General features: G+C 43.7%; 1 protein-coding gene and 1 long non-coding RNA gene across 3 annotated transcripts; one reads left to right on the top strand and one right to left on the bottom strand.

The window, feature by feature from the left end:
• Positions 1-1,257: 1,257 nt before the first annotated feature.
• MIOX (myo-inositol oxygenase) lies at positions 1,258-21,206 on the bottom strand. 2 transcript variants are annotated; one of them, XM_029615766.1, is made up of 10 exons: positions 21,050-21,206; positions 19,110-19,190; positions 16,714-16,794; positions 15,869-16,031; positions 15,056-15,123; positions 13,203-13,312; positions 12,585-12,652; positions 11,356-11,405; positions 8,912-9,024; positions 1,258-2,903 (listed from the first exon to the last, which is right to left on the bottom strand). In XM_029615766.1, exons 1-10 carry the CDS (start codon positions 21,062-21,064, stop codon positions 2,795-2,797), a joined length of 858 nt encoding a protein of 285 aa, XP_029471626.1. In that variant the 5' UTR covers positions 21,065-21,206; the 3' UTR covers positions 1,258-2,794. The 2 variants fall into 2 exon arrangements, with proteins under 2 accessions (XP_029471626.1, XP_029471627.1); XM_029615767.1 differs by lacking the exons at positions 19,110-19,190; positions 21,050-21,206 and having other exon boundaries at positions 16,649-16,782.
• Positions 19,084-20,990, top strand: LOC115098806. The gene is made up of 2 exons (XR_003858621.1): positions 19,084-19,356; positions 19,975-20,990. It is a non-coding gene; the product is annotated as an uncharacterized LOC115098806 (long non-coding RNA).
• Positions 21,207-24,062: the final 2,856 nt, after the last annotated feature.

Raw genomic sequence — 24,062 nt, 5'->3', positions numbered from 1 at the left:
AGTAGAGTTGTCCTGTATCAAAGCAATCAGATGGGGGCTTGGGATTACCTAATTTAACATGGTACTATGGGGCGGCACAGATGAGACTCCTGATTGTATGGGACTCTACCAATGAGGTCAAACATTGGGTAACTATTGAACAGTCCCAATTGGCAGGGATGCCTTTAGCAGCAATGCCATGGCAAGTGAGGAGAACTTGGAGACCATGCCCACTTGTGTTGCCAACTACCAGACACACCTTAACCACCTGGGAGTGGTGGAAAAAGAAGTCGGTGGGTCAAAAAAACTTTTATCACCTTACCCAGCTTACCCTGGCATTTCCTGCGTCTCTCCTGATCTTTTCTTACTCTATGTGGAAAGCCAAGGGCATTACCTGTATTGAAAACATTTCCGATGGGGGTGTATTTGCCTTCTTTAACTCTCTGTGCCAGACACATGACCTCCCACTCAATGAATTTTTTGCATAGCAGCAGATTCTTCACTTTTGTCAAGATAAACATTTAAAAGATGATTTAAGTAAGGGGCCTAAAGGTTACTAAATGGAAGACTTACCACTTCTTCATCTCATATCAAGGCATGGATTAAAGACTTGCAAAAAGAATACACTCAGGAGGAATGGACTGGGCAAAATCTCGATTTCATCATCCCTAATTGAAAATGGGTATAAGCAACTATATAGGTGGTACATAACTCTGGAGAGATTAGCAAAATTTTCCTCTATAAATGAAGGGACTTGCTGGAGAGGTTGTACAAACCTTGGCACCTACAAACATATGTGGTGGACAGGGGCATGCATCGCACCATTAGGGAAGCAGGTTAAGGAAATGATATCATCTATCCTTCAAGATACATTTGACCTACAGATGGACACTATATTATTGCACCATAATGCCCCAAATGCAGTCCCCCCATCAACATCCCTTCGTCATCCAGGCATGCCTCGCGACAAGACTGGAGATCGCTAAAGCTTGGAAACTCTCACAAAGCCCACCGTTAATCACGGTGATACTATGACTGGACCATGTGTGCTCCATGAGTCTGATGACAGCTGTAAAACATCATACTGAGAAATGATACCACCACACCTGGGACCAGTATCTCCAATGGCAATCCCTAATCACAAAAGAGGACTCTATAAAATGTTAATGGCTTCAGGACTATGACTTGAGAGAGGCAACAACCATAAGACATGACATATGAATAGTATGTGTGGGGGAAGGGGGCTGAGTTGGGAATTAACAAACACAAAGGCATGTATAATGATGTTGAATTTTTTATTTGATATGTCAGTTTATGCAATATAACAATAAAACTATATACAAAAAAAAACTAACTTTGAATGTATATTCAATAGTGCAGCTGTACTATTGAATATAACTGGCTATGTTAAAGTTAGATGGCTAACTTTAGGACAGCTCTTTGACCTGACCAGACAGCCAGCTAACTTATCTGCCTGAATATCAGAATTATCCAGTTAACTTGACTCCTAACTCAACTCCTCCCAATTACGTGCCCAGAATGCCCCTAACTTATCCAGCTAAATTGTAGCCCCTTAACTTATTAGCCAACTAGAATTTAGCTGGATATGTGCCCAAATATTCATTTAGCTGGATAACTTCTACGTTAGCTGGTTAAATGTTTTTAAATATGGACCTCATAATGACTACATTTTTATCCTAAGGCAGTTAGCTTTCTTGGCAACTTTAACCAGAGCTTGATAAGCAAGTCATCGAAATGCTAGTACCTTTAGTGTGTAATGAACACACTAATTGTATTAGCATACGGTACTCTGGTTTGTGCATTCACTGTGCTTGTGCACTGCTAGGGGCACGCTCATTTTAGCAATGCACTTGGGAGTGCTTGTATGCACTAACCCATTTCAGGAACCACATTACCTTTCACCAGGGGGATAATATACATGTGGCACTTAAAATGGCAAAAGCACTGATAGGTCTGCCTTGATACTGGGAGTGCCTCATGCTGGGCTGAGTTGTTCATAGGATGACTTAGACATGGTTTTGGATTTTTAGCCCCCCTTTAGAAATAATTCTCAAGGCAGCTAACAGCATTTTTAGAATTCAGGTACAATAAGTCCCTTCCCCAACAGGTGTATATTCTAAGTGAGCACTAGAGACAATGGGAGATAAAATAACTTGTCTAAGATTATAAGGTGTATCGGTGGGCAAAGTGGAATTTGAACCTCAGTTCCTTGGATTCCAGCCCATTGCTCTAATCACTAGGTCAAGTGTAACTCCTTGAGCAATCACAATACTCGATTTTTCTCAGCTATCTTCTAATTTATTACAACAGCTAGTCCTTTTCACCTTCTCTACCTGGCATGCCTTTTGTAAGCATGGTCGTGTCCCTTTCCTCTCACTGCAGGTTCCTCAGCACTACCCAGTGCCAAAAACCCAGTTCATGTTCCTGATGATGCTGACTTCTACCAGCTCCTTCCGACATAGGAACGGACCGCGTCCCAATCTACCATCCATTCATTGCCCCAGCACACTCCAGTCATCCTAGAACATTGCCCTGGTAACAGGGTGAGAGCATGTGCAGTGCTTGGGGAAATGGCAGTCTTGAATGGGGAAATAACACCCTCTAGCCCCAGAAATCCTTGTGGGCTTTCAGCGTAATGATTAGTTTGAGGTAACAAAGGAGTTGTGTAATTAGCGTGGAGCAGAGGTTCTTGTCCCTCAGCGCTGGGTCCTGCAGCAGAAGTCTGAGGATGGATGCTGCAGCCTTCCCCTTTCTCCACCCTTAAAAATAGTGACATCTTCTTTCTGAGCTCTCATCACCAGCACAGCGTGCCTGGGCAGTACTGGTCAATGAGAGACTGGTAGTAGGGTCGCAGGTTCTCCACATCAGGCAGCTCTTCAGTTTTAGTGTACAGGTCAAATTTACTGTAAGGAAAGAAATTAAAAACAAAATCTACTTTTTGCTGAACAAAGAATGAAAATTGAGGCTAGACCGTGTGATTGTCCTTACTAAATTCTTTTGATTAACATACACATTCAGAAAGAGCCCCAGCGACGGTTGAAGAGCGCCTCACCATCAGGCGCTGCGCGCCATGCGTCGCGTGCCGAAGGGGTGCGACAAAGGGGCTCTCCCCTTTGTGCACCCCTTCGTGCAACCCTTGTGCTTCTAAAAAAAAAAAAATCTTTTATATTTTTCTGTAATTTAACCTTTATTCCAATTCTTTACCTTTTCTTTTCGCTTGTTAACAATTTTAATTAGAAATGTTCATTGTATTAGACTATGGAAATTTATTTCCTGCTATTCTGTTTAATGTAAACCGGTATGATATACATCAGATGTAAGAATGTCGGTATATAAAAATTAAAAATAAATAATAAATAAATATAAAAGTGACCATGTATGGAACACTGCCACTGTTACATTAACACTCGATCTGAATAACACCCTGCAATGTGTAACATTTATACATGGCAGTTTGCAATAACATTTGCCCAACATACAAATCAGCATCCATCTGTACAACTATATTGACAAGTTTCCCCAGTAGTATCACCTGCCCCATCTGATTTTTCCATAGTGGCCATGATTTCACATACATACTGAGGAGACCAATCAAAAACCAGTGTCATTGATTAGCGGCCTTACTAACATGAGTGCTCTCAAGGGAGCTGAGAAATTGCAGGACTACTATTTAATGAAGCTAATCAAGTGACATGTTGAATTTATGTAGTGGGAGCATTACTATTTGTTATATGTACTTTTGCCTAGGGTTTGGCATATAGCATTTTCTTGTAAAAATACAATATAATAATATTGTAGCTTGGTGAACTATACATAAATATACATCTTTACTTCTCTTTACATCCAATTGTGATCTTCCAGTTTAAAAAAATTGTAGAGAGCAAAGAAATAGAGAAAACCTGTGACTCCAGATGGACCTGGGATTGCAACTATAGACCAGTCTAACAGATCAAAAAGCTTTGCCTTTCTGTACTCATAAGTGAAAAGTAAGCCTTATAAATATGTGATTTATCTTATGCAGAGTTGAGTACATTTACACAACAATAACACTTGTTCGACAGTAGCTCCAACTGACAAAGCAGCTGGCAACTATTGTTTAGCTGCTGTTTGATGTCTTGTTTCTATAGGATGTTTTCTACACTGGTTTACTGGGCTCTACGGTATGCTAGCGGAACTTCTCAGCAGAATGTGCCATACACATAAGCGATCTCAGCAATAATTGATTGACAGCTGACACAATATTCAACTTATGGGGGTCTTCCAATAATCAACCTATTTGTGTCAGAACAGAAAGCTGGAGAAATTTTGCTCAGTTCTAACCAGCAAACTCAGATTAGCTCAGGACACTTTCCTGCTCGATTTGGAATGCAGATCTTATGTACGCTTTTCCACCAATTCCACTAATAACTAGAACAGTGCAAAAAGTGCTAAGGGATTGGGCTCAGCTAATTCTCATAGTTCCAGTATGGCCCAGGCAGATTTTGATTTGCAAATCTCATACAATTTACCAGCAGTCTTTCAATTCATCTAGGGACAGACCCAACCTTCCTAAATCAAGAGGAAGGAGGTCTATTCTATCCAAATCTCTAATACCTCAGTCTGATGGCTTGGATGTTGAATGTTCAATAACTGCAGATCTCTCTTTATCCAAAGAGATTGAGGACATAATAGTATCTGCCAGAAAACCATAAACTAGAGAAGCCTATGGCTTTAAATGTAAAAGATTCTCCATATGGTGTCAACATAATGCCTTAGAACCATTTTTGTGTAAACCCAAACTTACTCTCATTCTAAAACTGGCCTCATCACATCCTCTGTAAGAGTATATCTCAGCGCCATAGCAGCTTACCATAGTCAGGTTGATAGTAAACCTATCTGATCGCATCCATGGATAGCGAGAGAGAATCTGATTCTCTTAAGTTTATGACATGCAAAGTAGTATTTCTTGTAGCGGTAACATCAGCGAGGAGAGTCAGTGAACTTTAAGCATTAGTTCACTAGCTGCCATATATGCAATTTTTTCACAATAGGGCGGGTTCTTCGCACCTACCTGAATTTTCTACCAAAAGTCTTATCCGCTTTCCATATTAATCAATCCATCATATTGCCTAACCTTCCTGAGGCTACATGCAAATGAAGGGGAGAAAACCTTTCATACTCTAGATTGCAAAAGAGCTTTGGCCTACTACAAGAAAAGAACTCGGTTGTATTTTTCAGGCTTCTCAATTGTTCATATTTTACAATCCTAACAGACTGGGCATAGCAGTCACCAAACATGCATTGCCTAACTGGATAGCAGACTGCATCCAGCACTGCTAAACAACTGCAGGTTTACAAATTAGACTGTCAAATCTCATCAAGTTAAAGCTATGGCCTCTTCCATTGCTCATCTGCGAATGGTACCTCTGGAAGACATCTGTAAAGTTGTAACTTGGTCATCGGTACACATCTTTATGTCCGGTTACTGTCTGGACCCCCTCTGAAGGAGTGACAGTAAATTCAGAGAAGCAGTTTTGCATAGATTGTTCACCCAGTAGTCTACTCTCCACACTGGATCCTCGTTGCTTATTCAGTAAACACTACACTGCAATCCTTTTAGGAATCATTTTAGGAAACCATGTTCGATTGATCAACTTAACGAACAATGCTCCAAAGATCTCAACCAACTAGACCTCTCAGATGCCGACACAGCCATTACCTCATGGATCAAACTCACAAACAAAATAGCTGATCAACTTTGCCCAATCTCCTCCAAAACTATTCAACCAGCACGAGACAACAGAAAACCGTGGTTCACCCCAGATCTCAAATCCCTGAAACAAAAACTTCGAAACAAAGAACAAAGCTGGAGAAACAACCCTTCACACTCAGCAAAACTGGACTACAAAAACACCCTCAACACCTACAGAAATGCCATCCACAAAACAAAGAAAGACTTCTATGCAAAAAGAATTCACAATTTCATCTTCGATTCAAAAGCTCTATTTTCATACGTCTCATCTCTTACCAAACCAATGCCCCCATCCATTCCAGACCAACAAGCACTCAACAAGGCAAACGAATTGGCCACTTATTTTAAAACAAAAATCTCCAACCTCACTCAACACCTTACAACCCACAACTCCCCACCTATACCTATGAGCGCTTTTCAATTCACTCAGAACGCCAGACTAGAGGCTTTCGAACCCACATCTGCCATGGAGATCGAAAACATACTCAAAAAAATTAAACCAGCTGCTCATCCCTCAGACCCACTACCAACCAACTTGCTCACCGCCATCACTAACACTGTAGCAAAACCCATTGCAGAAATCATTAATACCTCCTTAGCCCAAGGCATGGTACCCAATCAGTTGAAACTAGCAATTCTCAAACCACTACTGAAAAAACCAAACGCTTCACCTTCTGACCCAGCTAACTTCAGACCCATTGCTAACTTACCATTGATTTCCAAACTGATGGAAAAAGCTGTCAACAAACAACTTTCCGAATACCTCGAGGAACACAACATTCTCTCTCCCGCACAATACGGTTTTCGGAAATCATTAAGCACAGAGTCCCTTCTGCTTTCTCTCACGGATACCTTACTTCTGAATCTGGAAAAAAAAACAATCATACCTACTGGTTCTCCTAGATTTATCCGCAGCATTCGACACGGTAAATCACTCACAACTCTTAGACCAACTATCAAACATAGGAATTAAAGGCACGGCTCTCAGTTGGTTTAAATCATTCTTATCAAACAGGTTCTACAAAGTCAGAATAAACAACAAGGAATCTGAACCCATCCTATCAGACCAAGGCGTTCCACAAGGTTCATCTCTATCTCCCACCCTGTTCAACATTTACCTCCTCCCCCTCTGCCATCTGCTATCAAAACTCAAGCTTACCCACTACCTCTACGCAGACGACATCCAGATCCTCTTACCCATCTCAGAATCTATTCAAAAAACTTTATCCTTCTGGGAGGACTGTTTACAACCAATTAAACAACTACTCTCCAACCTTAACTTGATTTTAAACTCCAGCAAAACAGAGATGCTACTTATCTCACACGACCCACACATCAACTCACCTTACCTTTATCAATCCACCTCATCAAATATTGATCTCTCTTCAGACGTCAGAGATCTAGGAGCATGGCTTGACAATCAACTTAACTTGAAAAAATTTATAAATACCACCACCAAAGACTGTTTCTATAAATTACAAGTCCTCAAAAAGTTAAAACCTCTCCTTCACTTTAATGATTTTCGCCTTGTCCTACAATCCATTATTTTTTCAAAACTCGACTACTGCAACGCAATCCTGCTTGGCCTCCCCGCTAACAGTATCAAACCCCTTCAGATGGTACAGAACGCTGCCGCCAGAATCCTAACAAACACCAATAAAAAAGAACATATCTCCCCTATCCTGAGCAACCTCCACTGGCTACCCATCAAACAGAGAATCCTTTTAAAACCCTTACCATTATTCACAAATCAATAAACAACATCGCCCCTATATCTCTCCAAACGCAACTTCGTCCACACCTATCCTCCAGACCCATCAGAAGCGCCTACAGAGGCACACTGTTCGCCCCACCAGCAACATCTTTACTAAGAAAAAGAGCACTCTCAACCGCAGGACCACACCATTGGAATGCTCTCCCCCCAGACCTACGCCTTGAACCCAGTCTGCCAGAGTTCAAAAAAAAGTTAAAAACCTGGCTCTTCAGACAAGCGTTCCAATTTACAGAATCCAACTAAGCACCTTATCCTGATTGAACCTTAAATTTATTGTTTTATACAGTTAACAATATTCAACATATATATATGCAATATTTAACTTTTTAATTATTTTAATTTAATTTAGGTCACGAAAACATTCAATGTTTAATTGTTAATTGTTATTTTTCAATGTTATTTTTTTTCAATGTTCATTGTTCGATGTTCATTGTTCGATGTAAACAACCCCGGTCTGACCTCCCAGACTGGGGCAATCTTTTCGTTTATTGTAAACCGGACTGATTTGTATTGTATACAGGAATTCCGGTATATAAAAATTAAAAATAAATAAATAAAATAAATAAAATAAATCCTCAGCTTGAGACTCCTGACCTGTCATGGCTAATTCAGCCCTACTTATTGATGGAAAAAGCAAGTTTGCTTACAGTAAACAATGTTTTCTATAAATAGAATGAATTAGCCATGCTAAATACCTTCCCACTTCCCCTTAAATACTTGCAGTAAACTTGCAGTATTTCAAAAGGTAAAGTGCAATGGCAAATTGATATTTATTTTATTTATTTATTTATTTATTTATTTATTAACTTTTTATTTACCGACATTCGTGAAACACATCATGCCGGTTTATAAAGAACTCATCTGAGGAATACATAACTACTCTTCCTACCAACCACAGTGGATTCATGGATTTTCTGTGATCAGTTTGGCTAGGTCTGTAATGTTTTCAGCCCCTTCTCTTAAGGGCTCCTAGGTTGTGACATGGAACTGGAGGGAGGGATGAAGGGAGAAAGAAGAGCAATGTGGGGGAAATGGTGCTTCACTAAGAAGAGGATGATGAATGCCTGGAGGTTGTAGCAATTCAAGTGTACATGGGACAGGTACAGAGAACTGTGGTAAGGACCAAAGCAAGGTGATGACTGAAGAGTGAGTGAGGTTTGCAGTAACACAACTGAGCAAGCTGGATGGGCCAAGGTCCACTGCTGATTGCCAATGTTTTAGAAAGAAATTGAAAACGTTTCTTTTTAATACTGCCTTTAAGTGATATGCTCTACATGATGCTTGTTTTATTATAAACTATGTGGTTGTTTGTAAGATTGTAGTTTTGAGATTTTGTGATCCACTTCAAACAGTTTTATGGCAATGAATTGCAGAGTACCAGGACTGTAAATACATAAAATACGTACTTGAATTCCTTGACCCAGGGTAGCATTTGCAGGTCCTTGGTGTTGCACAGGTGCATGTAGTCCCCACCTGTGTGCCACGGGTAGAAAGAGTGGAATCGAATCATGTAGAAAGCCTCCAATGAAAAATTAAAAGAATCCGCATTAATGCTCGCCGAGCTTGCAAACCATAGGCCATCACAGTCCTTTTATTGAATTACTGGAAACGTATTTTCATCATCGTTCTTTATTTATGGTTAAGCTCTGCTCTTGCACTCTGTTTTAAGGATATTAAAGAGAAACAAGGTACTGCCCTTGAATCTCCAGGAAATGAGCAAGTCATAGCGGGTAATGCCAGAGGACAACCAAAGCACAAAGTCTTGCTTTTTTTTTTTTTAACTCTTTGTTTATCACTTTTTCTAATACATGAAGTATTTTAAAGTATACAGGAAACATGTTATACCACATTAGAGAAAGGTTTTAAGAAACTTGCGTCTGCTTCAGGGGCAAAGGATAACCTTTCTTTTGTTTCGGTAGAGCCACTTGCCTGCCCGACACTGCCAGTGTTTTGATGCCCATGCGCCTGCTTTGCAAGTGGCTCTACCAAACCAAAACAAAAGACAAAAGGACATTGAAAGCCCAGAATCGCCAGGGAAAAGGAAAAAGCAAAAGAAATAAGATAAGTTTGTTTTCCTATTAAGTAGAGCTTTTTTTAGAAGAGAGTGGACACGGACAATATCCATGGGGCACTAAAGGGTTTTATGATGCGATAATAAAAAAAATATATAAAGGACAAAAGAATATAAAGGATATTAAAGACATTACTAGTTACTAGAATTCTGAGTAAAGTAGAATGGCACTTGGCTCCATGGGAGTAAATCATATACAGGTCGATCCAGTAAAGTGTGCTCCGTCGGAGCGCACTGTCACCCTGCTCTGGACGCGTGTTTTCCCTTACCCCTTATTCAGTAAGGGGAGGAAAACACGCGGCCCACCCGCGGCACCTAATAGCGCCCTCAACATGCAAATGCATGTTGATGGCCCTATTAGGTATGCCCGAGCGATCCAGTAAGTAAAATGTGCAGCCAAGCCGCACATTTTACTCTAAGAAATTAGCGCCGCCCAAAGGTCGGCGCTAATTTCTTCCGGCGCCAGGGAAGTGCACAGAAAAGCAGTAAAAACTGCTTTTCTGTGCACCCTCCGACTTAATATCATAGCGATATTAAGTCGGAGGTCCCCAAAAGTAAAAAAAAGTAAAAAAAAAAATAAATAAATTTTGAATTCGGCCCGCGGCTGTCGGGCCGAAAACCGGACGCTCAATTTTGCCGGCGTCCGGTTTCCGAGCCCGTGGCTGTCAGCGGGCTCGAGAACCGACGCCGGCAAAATTGAGCGTCGGCTGTCAAACCCGCTGACAGCCGCCGCTCCTGACAAAAAGGAGGCGCTAGGGACGCGCTAGTGTCCCTAGCGCCTCCTTTTCCTCGTTTGCACCGCGTCACCTCATTTAAATACTGGATCGCTCGCACTGGCGAAGGGCCGGTGCGTGCGCTGGGAGAGCGGGCGTTCGTCCGCTCTCCCACGGACTTTACTGGATCGACCTGATAGTGATTTAAACCCAGGGCAGGGGGTACCGGACATCAGAATTTTTTGTTCTAGCATATAGTGAATCCTCCTATTGTTTTGTGGTGATCATTATTATCTGGGATTAAAAGCCAAGAAGTGTAGAGCCATGCATTGGGAGTACAGCAATCCAAAGGGGTTGAACGTATTTCGGGGGAGAGGGGAGGACTGATGTGCATGGACTGGGAGAAAGACTTCGGAGTGATAATGTCTGATAATCTGAAGGCAGAAAAGCAATGTGACAAGGTGGTGCCTAAGGCCAGAGGGATGCTGGGCTACACAGAGAGAGGCATAACCAGCAGAAAAAATGTGCAGGTCCTTGGTGAGGCCTCACCTGAAGTACCGTGTTTAGTTCTGGAGATAACATCTCAAAAAGTATAAGGACAGAATGGAAGTGGTCCAGAGAAAGGCAACCAAAATGGGGCGGGCTCTGCAAGGAAAGACTTAGGAGACGAGACGAGAGGACCTAACTAGATATGTATACCTTGGAGATGAGGAAAAACAGCAGAAATATGATACAGACTTTCAAATACCTAAAAGGTCCCTCCCTTTCCCAAACCCTCAAGCTCAGCCATCAGTAAGCCCTGGGGAGCAATGTTTTATTGTACTGTTACTGCACAGAGAGCACAGAATATGAAGCTAAGGATGTTTTCCACCCAGCAGAGATCAGCAGGCACTAGGCCAGTAATCGGTTAATGATGTCAGTTAATTGTCTGGCAAACCACATATCCTGTGCAGGAACTCTGGAAAAAGAGAGTTTAACTTGTAACTTGAAAAGACAGAAGCTGGGAGTCTGAAGGTCTTATTCTTAGGTGATGACTTATCAAGAGATGAATAAAAGTAGTCCTTACCTCCTCGGGGAGAGTAAAGTTGTTACACTTCATTACTCTGTACATGTATTCTAGGAAGAGAAACAAAAAACATTTTAACTCGGCCAAACAGCTGGGTGATGCTGCTGTACAAGTTTAAGCACAGTTTCTCAATGTATCCTTGTTACTGCACCCACAGCCCCAGGGGCAGCAGAATGCTTTCCTGATTGGGGGGGGGGGGGGGGGAGAGGCAAGTTAACCAAGCTCCACCCCCTCCCCAGAACATTTTATCCCTGTTCCTCACCGGCCTTTCCCTATCCCCTGCTCTCCCCCACCCCCCCCCTCCTTCTGTTCCCTCTCACCACCTCTCTCTTTCCCCCCACCCCCCCTCTCTCTTCCTTTCTCTCCTGCTACCCTCCTACGTTGATCAACGGCAGAAGCAGGAGAGAGCGGTGGTGCCTCAAGCTTTGTTTTCTTCCTTCTCCGCAGCCTGGCCTGACTACTACTTGAACTGTGCAGCTGTACGGAGTCCCACGCAGTTCAAAGCATCAGTCGGACCCAGAGCCGCAGAGTGCAGCTGATGCACCGCTGCTCTCCTCCTCCTCCTGCCTCCGAGCAGCCGCTGCCTGCAGCAATCTGCAGAAATGGCCACATTTTGGTCGGGCCATGGTCCCTGTGGCCTACTCCATTCTGACACTTTTGCACAGCCCCAAAACCTCTGTCTAGCCTCATTACTGCATGCACAGCCTCCCACCTTCTCTCTGTACCTACATTATTGCTCACGCAGACCCACAGCTTCACTCTCTACCCTCATTATTCCACACATAGCCCATCTCCATACCTTAGTTATTGGGCACAGGCCTGCACCTTCTCTCTGTACTGCACACACAGCCCTTTAGCTTCTCTCTGTCTTTAAATCCTTGTACTTGGGCCATGTTATAACTCAAACCTTTTTAGATATATATTGCCTGATATAGCAGTTTGCTTTTCCTATCCTTTCTAAGAAGAGGATGTCAACAAGGTAGATTTTCTTTAGTAGAATACTGCAGTGGTTTGCTATTGTCTTATGTGGCCCACAGCACACAGTCTTCCCTGATGGTCCCCCATTCGGGTACTAGCAAGGGCAGGCCAGGCCAGACCTCAGTTAGCTTCTGAAATGTAACAAGCTCACACCATCCCAGGCCAATGTTGCTGGGGAAAGGAAGCAGGGAGGGGTGTGAAACAGCAGTACACCTAGAAAAAAATGAACTGGTTTCCCAGATATAACTCACCATCATGACCCCAGGACATGAGGACATTTTCCAGTCCACAATGTGGGTAGTAAATCCCATACTGCGTGCTATAAAATGAGGAACACAGAACAATATAAGAGCCTTTGTGTGCTTTTCCCTAATAGCTTTTGTGTTTGGTGCACCAAATTTGCAGGACATGTCAAGAGGTTCCAAAGGATTCTGACAGCCATGCTTTTTTAATCTACGTATATGCACGGATGTGAGTGCATCCCAGAAAGAAGGCTTCACTAGCTATGTGTGCAACTTTGTGTTTCACAGACAGGGTGCTCAGTATATGGGACAGCCTCTCGGTGAGCATAGTAGGGGTACAAACAATAATGGAATTCAAGAAATCATGTGACCAAGACAGTGGATCCTTGGTATTAGGGCAGCAACAGTAAAGGTGGACATCAGATAGCCTCTGAGGTACTGCAGGAGGTTGGGCCTGTAGGGTTTTATCTGATATTATGTTTTGTTTCTCCTCGCCCTAGTTTTCCTACTGTCCTCCTCATCTACCTCACATTTCTTGGGAAGGATTGGCAGGGTGCTGCTGTTAGGAATTCTCCTGTATGAAAAGGAGATAGGGTTGGCTAGACTAGGGTGCTGGTAGGCACTCACCTATATATGGGGTGTGTTGTGTCTGGATTATTATGAAATGTTGAGTCGCGGAAGACAATGGAGTCTTGAAACCGGCAGCCCACTGGGAAGGTGTCTCCCACCACACACCACTTGCAAAAGAACAACTCTTGTAAATAAGTGCAAAATGAAATCTTCATTGTGAATCTTAAACTTTGTTCTGTGAGGCTGAGCTGGCCCCTGACCACAAGGAACCCGTGAGATAGCCTGGTTTTTCAACTCCAGGTTCAAAGTGTCTTCACAGTGAAAAAAAACATTCAGAATGTATTGAAAACCACTCACTTGTCCCTTATGTCCCGGGGCCAGATGGTTACTCCATTGATCATGCCTACTTAGTACTTTAATAGTAATGTTCTCTCCATCATGTGGCTCTGGATTATATAATAACCACTGAGAGCAGAGACAAAAATTACTCAGCTTTGTATTCATCTTTCAATATCCTTATCAGCTGGTAACCCTTAAAATCAGATACAGGTCGATACAGTAAAGTGTGCTCCGTCGGAGCGCACTGTCAGCCTGCTCTGGACGCGTGTTTTCCCTTACCCCTTATTCAGTAAGGGGAGGAAAACACGCGGCCCACCCGCGGCACCTAATAGCGCCCTCAACATGCAAATGCATGTTGATGGCCCTATTAGGTATGTGCGCGCGATTCAAGCCGCACATTTTACTCTAAGAAATTAGCGCCGACCCAAAGGTCGGCGCTAATTTCTTCCGGCGCCAGGAAAGTGCACAGAAAAGCAGTAAAAACTGCTTTTCTGTGCACCCTCCGACTTAATATCATGGCGATATTAAGTCGGAGGTCCCCAAAAGTAAAAAAAAGTAAAAAAAAAAAAAAAAAAAATTTGAATTCGGCCTGCGGCTGTCGGGCCGAAAACCGGACGCTCAATTTTGCCGGCGTCCGGTTTCCGAGCCCGTGGCTGTCAGCGGGCTCGAGAACCGACGCCGGCAAAATTGAGCGTCGGCTGTCAAACCCGCTGACAGCCGCCGCTCCTGACAAAAAGGAGGCGCTAGGGACGCGCTAGTGTCCCTAGCGCCTCCTTTTCCCCGTTTTTCCCGCGTCACCTCATTTAAATACTGAATCGCCCGCACCGTCGAAGGGCTGGTGCGCGCGCCGGGAGAGCGGGCGTTCGTCCGCTCTCCCGCGGTCTTACAGTATCGACCTGAATGTGAGGTGCAGTCACAATCCTCAGGGCATGCCTGGATGGTAGAAGACGGGCTAAGATCCCACACGGGCTTCAAGACTACTTAAGTCACAATATCTAAAAAAGGAATTTATGTGGGTTCAAGAGCTTAACTCTAATAAAAGCTATCACAATTAGCAAAAATCTTTTTGATAAGTCTTTCTCTGTAACTTCATTCTAGTGAACAGTTTTAAAAGATTAGTGACAGATAGCTCAGAAGCCTGGTATACAGACACAGAGTCTTTATCCTCTAGGACTTGGGTAATCATTGCTTTGAATATTAGTCAGATTACTAGTGACTTAAGATTTGAGAACCATTTCCTGGAATTAGTGTAATGAATTAATATTGTCCAGCTGTGAGCAGAGGTTAGCTTCACAAAAATCACTATTATAACTGGCACCATGGTTTACAGGGTAATTGTTTATGAAACTAATTCTTTGAAGACAGTGATGACAGTAGGAGGGGAGAGGATCTCTGAGCCCGACTAAGAAGAATGAGATGGAGCAGCAGAGCGGGACAGTGGCAGCTAAGAGAAGCAGGAGGCCTTGGGATCCTGTGCTAGGCCCATCCTGGGAGAAATCCTAACTGCAGGAACTTTGGCCTGACCTTGTATGGCCTCTCCAAATATCCCCAGCTTGCGTTTCTTTCCTTACCTGGGGCTCCCCAGCCAGTGCCAGGACCTTGCCCATGTCATGCAGCAAACCAACAAGCTGGAACCAGCCTGTGAGAAGAAAGAAAGAAATGTACTCGCACATTTACAGCCTTGTGGACAGGGAATGAGAGAATTATGCTATATACAAAGAGATAAGTTCCAAATATGGAGAGCTCAGTAGCACAGGTAGAGGAAAACAGGGGGGGGGGGGGGGCCTGCTAGTTTGCTTCTGCTCCACTGGGTTTCCAGCTGAATCAGAACCAGTCTCTATTTGGCTATAGCACCATGAGCCTTCACTTGCAACTGCCTGGAGTTTCTCCCCCATCATTTTCTAGCCTCTTCCTATTTTAGCCCAGACATCACCTGTGGACCTGTGGCCACAAACCACAGCTCTCTCCAGAATCTGTCCAACATAGACCCTAAGTTTGGCCGTTAGGTGTCGCTGTTGAGCAATGGCCGAGACGCTCTCTGCCCTTAGGCTGTAAAATGTTGCCTCTGTATCAGCCCCAGCTAGCCAAGGGGGCAGACGTTTGGTTTGGTAATCCAACCCAGGTCTTGTGTATGGCAATGCACAGCACTTGCCACTGAGCCACTGGTTACATGCCTCTATTTTACTGGTTACGTGCCTCTACTTTTCTCCCCGATGCCCTCTTTTGAGAGTCTCTCTGGCACCCTCTCTTTACTTAGGCGTCTTTCTCTGATGCCATCCCTTTTTCCTCTCTCTCTCTCTCTTTCCTGGAATATCTTTCTTTCTTTTCTTGCTTACATGCTCTCCTCTTTCTGGTCTCTCACCGATGACCTTCCTTTTTTGTACCTTTGTCTGGGTGCTCCTTCCGGATGCCCTCCGCTGTCTGATATGCATGGTAAGAGTTTGGAAAATCCACATCTGGGTCTGATTCATCCACTAGGTCATCTAGCCAATCCAATGCTTCCATGATGGTCATGTTCTTGTAAGTGCAGGATCCCCACATTGCATTCTGCAGGGAGATGTTGTCAGGGACTTTACCATCACACAACACGTGGAGGTTGCAAAAAAGCACAAATTACAAAAGTACTGAGCTGTCAAAGGTCTTTCCCATGGCTGATACTGGTTTTAGTGAGAAAGTTTATATGTGCTATCTCTTTGAAGGGTTTCATTCCTGGCTCTGGTTTCTACGCCTCAGGCTCTTAGGACCAGATTTATGAATTAAACAAAAGTCCTGCAGCTAATGTTTAGTATATTTTATCATGCAGAAAACAAATTCAAGAATTCCCAAATCATAATCATGCAGAAAGTGGATTGAAGACTGATACCACTGCCAGATTAGGAGAGAAAGGGAGGGGGATTCTTTCTGAGGTGGAAGGATATTTTTATTAACAATGTAATGTTTTGTATTTACATTGAATTACCTGCTCCTACCCCAAACAAATATTCTTCATTCTGTTTGTAATAATTAAAATCCTGGAATGGTCGTTGAGCCTTATTGCCCTAATATGTGACTGAGCTAGACCCACAGAATGTTCTGGTGGTTAGGCTCTGGCCATGTCTGGCATCATGAAGCAGCCTCACCGTGACCATATCACCCTGATTGGGATAAGCAGTATTAATACTTGCCTGCATCATTTTTATTGATACCAGAGTCTCAAGAGTTGGTCAGAATGCAATGCAATGCAACGCACCTTCTGCCGGACAAAGTCCAATGTCTGATGAGTGTGCATCAGTGAGTATGTGTTACGCACTCGTTCTAGCAAAGGTCCAATCTGTACCGCAAAATAAACAGAATATACATTACAGGCCTGCAGAATCAGTAAGTCAACCCCAGCTCTCCCATCTCCCTCATTTCTAGCTTTTCCCAGCATGAGGCACTGTAGGGAATGGCAACGTGTCATCTGGGGCAAACTCAACTGATCTTTCCTTGTAGTTTTTTGATGGTCAAAGGACTAATAGAGGGATTTTAATTTTTCAAGGGGCATGAAAATCTGAAGGTAAGAAAGTTGTAAGTCAGCGGTTCTCAACCTGTGGGTCGCGACCCCGGCGGGGGTCGAACGACCAAAACGCAGGGGTCGCCTAAAGCAGGTCCCCAACCACCGGTCCGCGGACCAGTACCGGGCCGTTGGGGTTTTTTGCCGGTCCGCGGCACCACGGCTGCTGCGGGGAGGCGGGGCGAAGCTGGCGACCTGCCTCCTCCAACCCCAAAAGGGAAGAGACATGGCCCAAAAAGCTAGCGCGTCGCAGTGACGTATGTTGCTGGAGCCGCGCAGGCAGGAAGGAGGTGTATCAGCCACTGCAGGTGCTTCTCCTACTTCCTTCCTGCCCGCCCTGCCCCGGAAGACAAATGTTGCCGGAGCCGCACGGGGAGGAAGGAGGAGGCGCGTCAGCCGCGTGGGTAGAAGAGGCGCTTCAGCCGCGTGCAGAAGAGGAGCAGCGGGGCCGGGAAGACTAGGGCCACTGCAGAGCCCATCCTGTGGCAACCCGTAAAGAAGAGGCCCAGAGGTGAGAGAGAGGTGTGTGCGAGTATGAGATGAGTTGAGAGACTGTGTGTGTTTGCAGAGACAGCATGTGAGAGCCTCTGTGTGTGTGAAAGAGACAGCATGTAAGAGTGAGAGCCTGTGCTTGAGCAAGGCAGCATGTGGGGGTGTGAGAGAGCCTGTTTGTGAGACTCAGACAGCCTGTGCCACTGAGAGACTGTGTATGTGTGTGTGAGAGAGAAATGCATGTGAGAATGAGAACCTGACTGTGTGTTTGAGGGAAGAAGACAGGTGGAGAGAAAAGAAATAGAAAAAAAGGCAATATAAAAGGAAATGGCAAAAAATTAGAAAGGGAAGCAGATGTAAAAAAAAAAAAAAATTACTTTTTACTGATTGGCACATGTAATCTTTCGGAATGTGCAAGAGTAGCACTTTCTCTATGGCGGATCTCACAATGTACGAGATCAACATGGAGGAAGTGGAAACCCACGGGGCCTGCACAGAGGAGGCAGCAGAATGGGCTTCAGTGCCAATAGCAGCAATCAGTGCCTCCCCAATAGCCACGTGGCAGCAGTGGCAGTAATTAGATTAATTGTTTGACTCAGCTGGAGGTGACAAAGTATGAAGTGGGATGTGAAATCAGCTTGATCTGGTGGAGAATTAGGATTGCTGTTACACATGAACTGTATTTGGCAAACATAAAGGGAGCCAGGATAATCAATTGATGCCTGCAGCTGAGGACTGATTCATTATGACTCATGTAGAAATTAGTGCATTTTCCAGATTAGTCTGCATAACACAATTCTCAACATTCAGCATTATTTCTGCTGCATAGAGTTTTATCTGAGAGGCTCTGAGGTTGTGAGGGAGCCAGTAAGAGTGAGAGCATGAGTGTGTATGAGAAAATCCAGGGGAGTAAGAGTTTGTGTGAGTGGGGGGGGGGGGGGGAGAGAGTATCTTACACCCTGAGAGTGTGTCAGTGTCTGTGAGAGCGAGAGGTTATGGTGGGTATAAGAGCATGAATGTGTAAGTATGTGACAGTGTATGTGTGAGAGAGAATGGACATGTGAGTGTATGTGTGAGAGAGAGAGGATAACCTCCTAATCCTCGCCAATATCAGGGTGACTGGAAATCAAGAGCTCCCATGTATGGACAGCAGGGGCTTTTTAAAATCCTTATTAGTTTTAATTATTGTGTGTTATTTGAAATATGTGCTGTTTTGAAATATTATTGGTGTTTGGGAAATTATAAAAATGTATATGATTTTAATTAATAGAAATTCTATTTATCAGTAATTTTAAAATATTCTTTTATTAGTATGGTTTTACTATTATAACTGATGCTTTATGTTTCTTAATTTTATTGTTTTATGAGGAATGGTGGTTCTGTTTATAAATGTCATAATAAATAAGTATGCACTAAAATCCAACCCCATCCATAACCCCGCCCCCATATGACCAAAGCCCCACCCTCACCCCACCCTCGCCCCGCCCTCGCAGGGCGAGGGCGGGGCGAGGGGTCACCGCAACATGAGGAACTGTATTTCGGGGTCACGGCATTAGAAAGGTTGAGAACCACTGTTGTAAGTGTACAGCTGAACCTCTTACAGTGTAGTTTCTGTATTCCAGTTTCTCCTTCATTTCCTTGGACTTGATATCTGGGCGGTATGCCAGGGAAGGATCCACACCCTGGAAAATTAAAGAAGGAAAGAAATGCATGAACGTGAACCGTGACTTTATCCCTTGGTCCATCCCAGCCTACAGACTAAAGCTGACAGCTTCCCAGGGTCAACCTGAGCAGCTCCTGATGTCCTAAGTCCTCACTGCTAATGGGAGGCTTTCTTCTGAGGCAAAGGTGGGACCACAAGTACCAGAATGCATTTGGGAATTCAGTTTGGGCTTAGCTTTTCCAACAAAATGTGGATTGTTTGGTTGGTAAGACTGTAATCAGCATGATCTCCTCTCTCCTGAAGAGTGGAAGGAGGGGAGAAAAGCAGAAGGAAAGAGAGAAAGAGAGACTGAGACCTGACAGGCAGTGAACAGGGCAGAGATTGCAGGAAAACACAGACAGGAAATGTAGACTGTGTGAGTTGTGGCAGGAGCTCTGGGGTTTCATGCTGGCACCGGGCACTTATTACTGCTGCTGTGCTTTTGTCTGAAAGACACTGATACAAAAATGAGAGCTTGGGGTGGGGGGGAGTTTTATTATCAAGGTATTTCCATTTTCTAAACGTTAGACTACACCACCCCCGCTCAGGAATTAGGTCAAGACTGGCATAGGCATATTTGCAGTTCATATTATAAGCATCTAACCAGGCTCCCAGGTGAGCTTTGCTGCCTTTGTGCATCCTAGAAAGCAGCTTTCCTTGCCCCTCCCACATTCCTAGTTTAATTACTGGATAAACGTGTGTCAGAAACCGAACCTATCCTGGCAGAGAGGGCAGAATAATCTTTTTCTTTTCGGTGCCAGCAGGGTATGTAACTTGGCACTCTTCCACCACTAACCAACGAGGGCCCATGGAAATTAACCTGAAAAGCAGTTGGCGAAGGATGAGGCCTTTATTAGGCTAACAAAGGTTGGGAGGGACAACTTACAAATCCATTTACGCAGGTAAACAGACCGGATGTCTGAAACTGATCCTCCCTTCATGCGGCTAAAATTACTTTTAACCGCATTAAGAGGCGCAGATTCCACTTTCAGATCTATGCGTGTTCTTTTGAGTGGAATAGAGAACCCATGCAAAAAAACAGAAGCAAATGCCTGTGGGTGCTGAGCAGCCGTGGCGCCCCTAAGCCAGAGCGTTGAAAATGGCTACAGGCACAGATTGAAAACGCAAGATAAAAACTTTCAGGACTACTAAGATCCCTTTACATTGCTCAAAAACGGGACTTTAGCAGTCTCGAAAGCTTGCTTCTGTAAATGTTTGTTACCTCTATGAAGGTTTCACCTCTACTCAACAGCTCTTATGTTTTGTCTTTTAACAATGTTTATTTTTGGTAGGGTAACATGAGTCTTTTCTCCCTTTCTACTTTCTGAAATTAAACCCTTTTCATTCTGGTCTCACCCCAAATCATGTTCTACAATATCCATCCCTCTGTCGTTCTATCCCCATCACTACCATCTATATACAGTACATTGTCTATTTCTCTATCCATCCATATCTTTATATCATTTATCCCTCTATCTCTGTCTGTCTTCTAATTATCCATATCTCCATCATTTCTTTCTATCCCTCTATCTCTATCACTCTATCAACTAACTCTGTCACTCTCCAAATCTCTCTCACTGTCTTTCTATTCCACTAACCATCTAACTCTATCCTCTGTGTCTCTATCCAAATATCTGTCTCTCTCAGCTATCACTCTAGTCCTCTAATTATCCATCAATCTCTATTATTTCTCTGTCCCTCTATCCAAATCTCTCAATCTTCTTCTTCTTATCCTTTTTTCTCTGTCCCACACAGTCATGATGCAGGTCATTAAAAAAAAGAAAAAAGTATCCTAAAAACTTCAACAGAACACCAAAAAGACCAAACAAATGTACTCACCATTTGTATCTTCATTTTAACTTTCTAGCAATGGAGAAAGACAGAAAGAAGCAAGCACACACACACACAGAAAGAGAGAGCAGTAGACAGATAGGGAAAGTCAGAGAACACCCAGCACTTCTGGAGCCTGTGGGGGTCTGAGAGAGACCCTGCCGCTAATATAGCCCCATTATTGTGCAACAAGGGGTAAGGAAACGTCAAAAGCTGAACAATCTGACCCCCAAGAGGTGACTCTGATATGCGATGAGACAATGAGTGACTCTTTAACCAGCTCCAAGAAAAAATAAAGCGGTCAGAGCTCATCCCAGGACAGGTTAACAGTTTAACCCCAGGGAAACATTACCCAAGACAATCTCTGCACAGGGCACACTCTGGCACTGAGATGGGCCAAGTTTAATAGCTTTACAGACAGAGGATAGGATGGTGCAATTTATTTATTTTTTTTGTAATTTTTTATTTATACAAAATTCCCATCATGGTACATATAATTGCAAACACTGGGCATAATACTGTTTAACACTGTATAAAGTTCTACAATTGCATATTGGTTCAACAACACAAAGAAATGATACAAACACACTTTCGGAGTCCAGTGAACTTCACATTGAATAAAATACATCAGATGGTACCATTTCTATGAGACATCGTCTTTATGTTTTTCATATTATCCCATTGTGGACTACCCGTAACCTCCCCCCCCCCCCTCCCCTTTTTCCCTCCCATCCCACCATCCCTCTCCCCACCTGTTGCTCCTACATTAAGTCCTTTGATTGAGCTACATAGTACTCTTCTTCCAAATGCAGTAGGGTTCCCATATTGCATGAAACTTGTGTATTCTATCATTGCTGATAGCTGTAAGATAACCCATCTGGTATACTCTGTCCACTCGGGGTAAAATAGTCGTTAGGGTGGGACTGTCCACATTTTTCCACCTATGTGCTATTTCACATCTCGCTGCTATCAGAATCTGAAGTGCCAGGGATCTCTGTCTGTCCCCACCAATCCCCTCCATCGCGCTTAGTAGGCAAAATTTGGGATTCAGAGGGATGTTTTCCCCCAAAACCTTAGATGGAAGCTCCAAAACTGTTTCCCAAGTTTTTACCACTTTATGGCAAGTCCACCACATGTGGAAAAACGTGCCCTTCTCCCCACATTGCCGCCAGCAAAGTTCACTGGCCTGGCTACTCATTTTATGAAGTCTTTCTGGCGACATATACCACCTATAAAGTAATTTATATCCACTCTCCTTTATATTTGCTGATACAGAAATCCATCCCGTTAACTTATGACATTTATCCCATTCGGTGTCTGATAGCTCGACACCCAGGTCCTCCTCCCACCTCATCTGATAGGACAGTTTGACCCTGGTGCCACAACTGATAATCATATATATATATATATACACACATGAAATTGGACGTTTAATTGGTCCGGTATGGGCACAAAATGTTTCAAATAGCGTCTTGCCTTTGATTAGATCCACGGATACCCCTTCCGACTGGAAGTAATGTGCCAGTTGCAAGTACGTATACCTATCTGTCTGCATCAGGCTGTAAGTTTTCTGTAGGTCGGTGAAGGGGATTAGTTGTGTACCATTGTAAAATTGCCCTATCCGAATAAGACGCTTTTTTCTCCACCGGCTAATGAAATCCCTATCCATCCCAGGTGGGAAACCCGGGTTGAACAGAAAGGGTTGTAGAGTGCTACACCCCCTTATCACCTACCAGGCACGACCACCAACTTAGACCATTGCGAGGAAAGGAGTTAAGTTTTGACAATTATCTTTCCCACCATTCCTATTCCAAATCCTAAGCTCCAATGGTGGATCCCCAGTGACTGCCTGTTCAATAGCTATCCAAGGCTTTACATCTCTCCCCCCCCCCGTGCCAGCTAATAACCACTTCCCAGTATGACAACCGTGTAGTACCATATTAAATTTGGTTATGTTAAGGCCCCCTCTAGCCTTGTCCCTATAAAGTACCTGGCAAGAGAATCTTGGGGGCTTTCTCTTCCAGATGAAACGGAAGATGTTTCTGTTGCCATACACGCATTTCCCCCTCAGGCACCTCTACCGGTAGAGTTTGAAAACATATGGCAGAAGTGGGGGAGGACGTTCATTTGATCGCCGCCACTCTGCCTAATCATGATATATCCGTCCTGTCCCATCTATTCATATCTTGCTGTATTTGTGACACCAGTGGTCCATAGTTTAGGCCATATAGCCTATCAAGGTTTGACCCGAGTTTTACCCCCAAATATTTTATATAATTCTTAGCCATTCTGAATTGTAACGACCCGCCCACCACTGCATATTGGGCTTTCGACATGGATACATTCAATATCTCAGATTTATCTGCATTAATTTTAAACCCAGATAGTCTACCAAAAGTATATAATTCCTCCAATAAAACCTTTAATGAAACTTCTGGGTCTGAGATGGTGAATAACAAATCATCCGCAAAAAGCGACATCTTATAATTATCATCTCTCACCCGAATCCCCTGAATCCGTGAGTGTTCCTGTATTCTCGCTGCAAATGGCTCCAATGAGAGGGCAAACAGGATGGGTGACAGTGGACACCCCTGTCTCGTACCCCACTTGACATCAAAGGGGTCTGAGTAAGCCCCATTAATTTTTATTCTGGCTTGCAAGTTCCCATATAGTTTCTTCACCCAAGTAACAAATTTGTCACCCAGTCTCATAACCTCTAAGACTTAAAATAGATAAGGCCAATGAACACGGTCAAAGGCCTTTTCGGCATCCACTGCCAGTAAGACTGCTGGTATGTGTTTGAGTTGTGCCCACCACATCAAGTCTACCACCCTCCTGACATTATCCAAAGCAAATCTCCCAGGGATGGACCTTGATTGGTCCTTCGCTACCAGCATAGGGGCCACCTTCCCTAGTCGCACCGCCAATGCCCGAGCTAGAATTTTGAGATCTATGTTGATCAGTGAGATTGGCCGATAGGAACCACATAATGTATGATCTCTACTGGATTTTGCCAACACAG

Source organism: Rhinatrema bivittatum, chromosome 9 (genome assembly GCF_901001135.1).
Source record: "Rhinatrema bivittatum chromosome 9, aRhiBiv1.1, whole genome shotgun sequence".
Lineage (NCBI taxonomy): Eukaryota > Metazoa > Chordata > Amphibia > Gymnophiona > Rhinatrematidae > Rhinatrema > Rhinatrema bivittatum.
Note: the sequence above shows the minus strand (reverse complement) of the source record. Positions and strands in the feature narration are given on the sequence as shown.